General features: G+C 34.5%; 1 protein-coding gene across 1 annotated transcript in view; it reads right to left on the minus strand.

The window, feature by feature from the left end:
- Positions 1–3,715: 3,715 nt before the first annotated feature.
- Positions 3,716–7,714, minus strand: part of LOC137388693 (amine sulfotransferase-like) — an 18,139-nt gene continuing 14,140 nt past the window's right edge. The window contains exons 6-8 of the mRNA XM_068075150.1: positions 6,750–6,844; positions 4,564–4,705; positions 3,716–3,871 (exon numbers count right to left, since the gene is read on the minus strand). Of these exons, the coding sequence (XP_067931251.1) occupies positions 3,855–3,871; positions 4,564–4,705; positions 6,750–6,844 (254 nt within the window). The 3' untranslated portion in view covers positions 3,716–3,854. The remainder of the gene's footprint in view (positions 3,872–4,563; positions 4,706–6,749; positions 6,845–7,714) is intronic.

A 7,714-nucleotide genomic window follows, 5' to 3' on the forward strand; every position in this document is an offset into this window, starting at 1 on the left:
TTACAGATGATCCATAGAGCTGTAATTTTTCAAATAGATTAGCTGATAAATCAACACTAGAATCAGAACATAAACAACGACTTATCGATACCAGTTGTGAAAAAAATAAGTGGTAATGTGATGATGTTATTCAGCATAGGGCAATGTCGCGATATTGCTAAGGAATACTGGCCAAAGGCATTCAAATGTAAATCGAATAACCAATGATATATATAATTAATTTTAAAATAGTGCTTTGTACAAATGAGATCCAAGGAGTTGTAGATTTGAAGGACCTAGAAGGATTTGGATGTAATTGTGTAGAATTTGAAGAGGCCATTCATGAGAGCAGTCAAATTTGTTAAAGATGTGGTTGCGTCAAATTGGAGTTGATTTTAAAAGAAAGTATTTTTCTTTGTCCATCAGTTGAAACTGATATGTTGTTTGTTGTGTTAGAGGTTCTCATTGTCGAGATATTTGAAGATTAAAGTCGAAAAAATACGATCGTGGTAAAAACGCTCAGGCCAAATAAACATGCCCAGACTTGCCAAAAATGATGTAACGCGTGGTACAACCTGTCTCTATCTCTCGTATTCACATCGGCTATTGCGATAAAAGTCTAGTCCTACGCGGCTCTATTGTCATATATTTTATCTTGTATTTGCTCGTGCTGGCTAGAACAAAATTTTAAATCCAGCTACAGATACATTATTAACAATGTCTCAAAGGTCTCAAACAAGGAAAATTAAAAATTGTCATATTAGCTTCTTCTAAATGCTGTGTAAACATCTTACTACCGACTACCAATTCTACCGGTCTACTATAATTCTGTCAAGCGAACTATGTAGAATAAGGTCTTTGTATGGGCACAGTTCCGTTGCTAACCACACTAATGATATACAGCCTCCCTAAAGCACCGCCCACATTATGCCCGTAGCCTATCCTGGGGAGTGGGGCTGTATATCATTGCCCACACTGAAAACTAGTTTCTTACTACCGTAAGTAGAATAAGCAAGCTGCGTCTTTGAAAAGAATAGGTATGTGGCGAAACCAACTACATCCCTAAAAGTCATATACATTGTATAGTCGACTGTCAACGTTATCGAGTCATTGGTATCAATTTGTAGAAAAAAATTTACTGGTCACATTTGATTAGTTGATTCAAGTACTAAACAAATGGTTGAGCTATGCAAAAGTGCCTGTCCATGCAGCTCTGATTGCACTTTATAAATCTATCTATCAGAAAAGATTTCAGCACAGGTGTCAACGGGGCTATGATATATTCAATGTTCTGCAAATCATGTTTTGCATTATCTTCAACAATATTATTTTATTATCTAACTTACAAGCAAAAAAATTTTCATCTCGGCATAAAGCTTTTATTAAAAATATCCATCAAGTCGTGGCCACTCACATAGTTTCAGCTGATGCAATAAGACAAATTCATCTACTGCAGCAAACTCAAACAAGACATGAATTATGCAGCACACATTCAAGTCTCTCTTTCCCATTTATTGCAGTTTCCGCAGTGACAAAGCTGCTTCGGCTGGTGGGACCACGTAAAAATCTTGTAATTAGTAAAACAAATGCAATCAATATATGTCATTCATAGATATGTCATTCTAACGCGTATCTACTGAAAGCTTTCAAGTTGGGAGTTAGATAGATTACGAGTGTAATTTTAAAACTGAATAAATGTTTAACAAAAGCATAAGTGCGCCAAGCCAATCATTCGAAGCTTTGGTTCTGGAAGTTAAAGATGTGCATTGATCAATCGATTTTCTTCACTTTCTACAAGTGAGAAGTGAACATCTAAAGTCAAATCATAAATCTATTTTACTAGCTAAAACTGCAAAAGAAAATTTTTAAGCAAATATAGCTAGGTGGAACTATAAAAAATTATAAACCAATGATTGGTGATAGCAAAAAGTTATAATTCTATTAATTAGTAAGTGTATTCGTGAGTACTTAAATTATTACTTTTAGCATATTCATCAATCTAAGCCATTGTATTGCTAGATGCTATGGATTAAAAAGAAGCCGTCAAGAACTCACTGTACATACGTATCTCGCATGCGCAGGAAATTTCATTATAACCTCAAACAGGGAAATATAACCTGAATTTAAACTCAACAGTATATCTATAGAAGACTCAAAGTGAAAGATAAATTTACCTTCATTCTCCTATTTTTCTTCGTAGCACTTTAACCACCTGATGCTCAAAAAACTCTGAGTCACATTCGCAGTAACTTTACAGCAATTTTTACAATTCTGTTGTTCGTCAATAAAACCTGTCGATCGAGTAATTCATTAAAGTAACGATGTTAATTAATTTAGTAAATATCAATGCCCATGCATTTTAATAATAGAGTAAAATCCCTAAATTTGAGATCGCAGACAACGGGTTTTACGAGTGATAACATGTATTACGACCTATATAAGAATTTTGTGCTGATGATTGGCTAATGAAGCGACCTTATATTTATCGCTCGTGGACTCTTTTCAGATGTATCACTAGTTACGTCACGAATGAAGCACCGGCTGGAATCTGAGCTTTTTAAAAGATGGCCTCATTCAAACGCATATATCTCTGAACAGGATTGGTCTACAAAGACAAAAATGACATCAAATTGTAGCTGATGTTTTAGCCTTTTATTGGTCTTAATTTCATTAAATCGACCTTTTTGACGCAACCACATCTTTAACTCGTTGGTTATCTCCCTCAGTTTTGTGTAGCAAATTGACATGTAGGGGATGAGCTAGTTTACAGGAAAGGTCAGGCCTCTAGTTCTTAATACTTGCAAGGAGTACCCGTCGTAGTTATTCACCACTAGTTTTATGCACTTTTAAGGAGTTGTCTTCTCCCTAGAATTGCTAGAAATTGTAACAAAAAATTAGGAAGTTTAAACACCAAGATTGTTTGTGGCAACTAGCATTAGATAATGACATTGTAAAATGTGCCACTTGCATATAAAGAGTGTGCTAAACATTTGTAGAGATTGTACTTCGTGTACTAAAAGTTTGTAGAGAGTAAATTAAATGTACATAAAGAGTGTACTAGGTGTATAAAGAAAGTGTAATAAGTGTATATAGAGAATGTACTATGTGTATGTAGAAGGTGTATTATGTCTGCATAAAGAGTATTATGTCTGCATAGAGAGTGTACTACATGTATATAGAGTGTGTACTAGGTATATATAGAATGTACTATATGTATGAGGAAAGTATAGTAGGTGTATATAGAGAGTGTACTAGGTGCATGTAGAAAGTGAACTATGTATGTTTAGAGAGTGTACTATGTGTATATATAGAATGTACTATGTGTATGTAGAAAGTGTATACACATATATATAAATTCATTAGAGACATCAACTGAATAACTGGGAGAGAGAATTACCAGGTATAAACATAATAACCATATATTACCATGAATCCATATGGTGGGTACACTGTTTAATTAAATTTGGTTTTTATTATATTTATATATAAAAATCTCATTGAGAAAGTCTTTTAATTTTTTCTAACTTGAATCGAAAGAATAATTTTACCAATATTCCAAGTATCAACAACTCCAGTGGTAATCAAAAGCATTACAAGTATGGTACAAAAACTAAAAACCATCACTTGAGCTGAAAAAAACTAATTGAATGATGTTAACATCAATAATGATTTATTGATACTAACTACGACAAACTGTAATCTTGCCGGCTAAACAGTTGATTTGGAGTTTGCGGTTGACAAGCAGTATTGTCTAAAGTGAGTGGCTTTATTACTATCCATCATTCATAGCACATCGGTAGATCCTCCAATCCTTCCATCTCTCGCTGGATCCACTCATCCATCATCTCATTCTGCTCTACAGTCAACTCTGATTTCTATCCACCAGCTTTACCTGCAGATAAAGGTTTACCTGCCAATATATTATTAGCTTCAGGATTTTGCAGCTATACGAGTACCCTAGCAGTCTTGTGTACTGTGACAGATCGTCAGGAGAGTCAATAAAGAGTAGAGAGTCTGTATATGCGCAATGGTGGTTACAAAATGGAAGATGGTTTATTCCCATTGGAATAAACTGGTGTTAGAGGTGTTGGAGTGTTGGTCTTTCAAGCTGAATGATGTTAGTTCATTTGTTTATAAATTCAAACCATGGGTTCGGACAGACAGACACAATTCTTATTATAGTAAAGAGTAGTACCCTAGCAGTCTCAGATACCGTGACAGATCGTCAGGGGAGTCGATAAAGCATGGAAACTATGTGCACAAGTATTTGGCAGTTGATCAATTATTTATTATCAATTAATTATTATCAATTGGTAATTATTCGATTATATCAATTATTGTACAACGTAGATGGCTGATGCAGGAGTTAAAATGTCGGGATACTAAGCTGAATGCCCCGAGTTCAAATCTCACATGACGTAAATTATTTCACAACCTCATACCGTGTCTTCAGATGGACAGTAAATATAGAGTAAAGATTTCAAAGCAACTTGAAACAAAGATAAAAATAACTTTTTGTAACGTACTAGGGTGTCAATGTCTCTTTCCTTTGTATGTACAGACCAGAAAACAATATGCCCTCACCATTTCGGTAAACTGGATGGTTTCTCCCCTGTTCCTTCTTCCTGTTTTCAAAGGTGTTGGCAACAACAACTCTTTCCAGTTGCTGAGGAGACAACTCTATGTTTAAAAAGTTACAGATCCTTTCAACATTTCCTTTCAGATTCTACAAATATATTACCGCTATTGCTAGTTGTCAAACAGTGAAAAGACACTTCCGTACAACTCACTAAACCCAACCTTTTAAAGTTAGTGGGTGCCTTGTAAGTCCTGTACAATGGAACAAAGAAGTTGTAATGAACACAACACCAAAGTTTTTATATACAAAGTAAAGAGTACATTAGTAACATTGTAAACAATCTGGAACACCAACCACGGGTAATCACTAAGTGTCCATGAACTGATCTTACATTAAAGACTCTGTATTTTGGTGTATAAAAATCACAGTGCATTGAAGAATGGTTTGATGACATACAAAGATTTCATTAACTGGTTTGAGTCACAAAACTATGTTGACAGTTCCTACATGCCTAAGTAATCCCCAATTCTTTGAACAATTAGAGACTCGAAATAACAGAAATGTATGGCGATAACCCGACATTCTGTCATAGAGAGTGTCATAGACATGACTGAGTAGGCTGATGCTGATACTGATCACTGGTCATGTTTTTGTCACTGAATGATGACCAATTTCTGAGTATAGAAACACATCCTATTGGTCGACGCATTATTTAGGAAGTTATGAATGCTTCATTTTAATGCAAGCACAATTTTTATCATGTTAAAACGTTTCTTTTTGGATTCAGATGTAAAAAAGTCAAAAATGATGTTGACGCTGCTGCCGCAGGCCCTTACATAAGCTGGAGAGTTGATCGCTGTCGTTGTATTTTTATCATTTAAAAATCTAAAAAGCGCAAAAAACCAATTCCCATTTTGATAAGAGAAGACAACTCATTAATAAAAGTTATGAGCAACAAGTCTTTGGGAATTCAACAGACCCAAAAGTCACCACAGGAAGCTTGCTGGCGATTCTTAAATGCAGTAATCAACTTGGAACTGTTTGCCATAAGCATATTGTGTTAAGAGACAGCGTTAATCAAGCCTGATTGCTAAGGGATAGCGAGCAAAGGTCCAAAAAGCTGTCTTTTAGCATAAAGAGCAAAAGTTTACACCGATTTTTTCTTAACCTGAAATTTGTTACTCGCAGTGGTCTACTCATTTGATGGAAACACTCTTTCTCAATTACTGAAGAGTAAAAGTTAATTAAATGACCCCAGTCCAACCTTGACATATGAAGTTAATCCATTCCGATACTTGTGTTACAAGAATACATTGTATTTTCTTTAACTCTTTCCAGATCCAAAAGAACAACAATATATACTTCAAGTAATTACGTACATATAGCCTTAAAGAAGATGTATCCTACTAAACCAATTGAAAAGCTAAATATAGAACCTAGATTATATGTAAAACATAAATTAATATAAGTAGAAAGAGGTCTGTTGTTATTCCCCCATAGAGACATGTGATAGCCGTACGGACTGGGCTAAGTATAAGTTTGAAAGTATACTATGTGATAGAAATCTACAGTGACCTTCTAACTTGTACTAAATATTGTTTAAATTGCCTCAAATTATATATCTTATAATTTGTTAATTTTATATTTTTAGTTTTTACCAATTATAAAAAAGCAAAATTGACAAAATTTTAAAGCATTTCAGATGTCATATGTTAGACTACTTTGGGGGCCAGATAAATGTTTGCTTATGCTTTACACCATTGCTCAAAAAGTTGTATGTAAAAATGATTGTAGGTTAAGTTTTGTTTGTGTACATATCTTTAAAGAGAGGATAACTCTCAAATAATAAATATAGAAATTTCTCACTTTCATTTTGCCACTCACACGTCTCAGGGAAATAAGAAATGCTAACACATAACGTTATTGTGTGACTGATGCTGTACCTTACTGCTCTTGTACACTACCTGTACTTACCTGTACAAATTTGTTACTGTGCTATGTAGAGTGAAGAAGTGTGAAGTGTTACTACAGCTGCATATAACTTACATCCTGCAGTCATCTCAAGTGTTCAATGGCAAAGCATTTAAAGCTTTATGTAAACTACGGTTAAATACAACAACAATTAGTTAATAAAACACTGATGTTATCAGCTGTGATACACACTTTAGCAGCAGATGAAATATTGGTGTACCTTTTTCATGTCCTCAAATTGTATAATTAGTGTATCAGGCAAGTTTCTGTGAGGATACCACTCCTTGAGATATTGAAAGTAGCCCGTGTAATCAACTGTAATCAGAAGTAATACTGTTTGTTAGTAGAAACCAGTAAGAATACTTTAATTTCAAGTTTCTTTTTAGAACGAGGTAATGAAAAAACCATCAATCTTTGACTGCTGTTTCAAGGGGTCATCCAATTGGTAAGTGAAATTAATGGTGCTATATATCTACTCGTAGTACCATGTTATGTAATCCTGACTTCAATAGGGCTTTTACTGTGTTTTTAGTTAGAGCATAGCACCAAAGAGCCAAGTTCAGAGAGTCTTTAGCTCTTATCCATATCTACAGTTCATCTTGGACCCAGTGTTATTGTGCATTAGCATCCCCCTTCCCCTTCAATACAAAATGATTTTAAGCATAATCATTTATCTCCTGAAGATGAGTATTTGTGTAGACAACTTCAGTTGTGTGTATAGCAGCAAAAGATTCTTCCACAATTTTTTAAGTAGCTGTTTTAGGGCAGTATTTAAATACAAGTAGTATTTATACAGTACAATATAAAACCTATTATATGGAACTGTTCATCAGCAAAAGCCTTGCTGATGATTAACTTTATTGTATATTACAGATTATAAGATGAAGATTTTTCCAGTTTTCACCACATCATTCTTATCATTGCAGCCAATCATAGAGATCACTTCATAGAGATCACCAAGATCTCTATTAATATAGAGTTAGGCTAGCAGCACGTAGCAGTCTGGTTTAGTGTCACATTAGACTCTAAAGAGAAATTGACATGTACCTTGCAGACACGATTGTGTGTGATGCATAGCAATGAATGGAGTATGATTCTGTGTGAGTTATAGTCATGAATGGAGTATGATTACGTGTGAGTTATAGTCATGAATGGAGTATGATTACATGTGAGTTATAGTCATGA

Source organism: Watersipora subatra, chromosome 2 (genome assembly GCF_963576615.1).
Source record: "Watersipora subatra chromosome 2, tzWatSuba1.1, whole genome shotgun sequence".
In the NCBI taxonomy this organism is placed as follows: Eukaryota; Metazoa; Bryozoa; class Gymnolaemata; order Cheilostomatida; family Watersiporidae; genus Watersipora; species Watersipora subatra.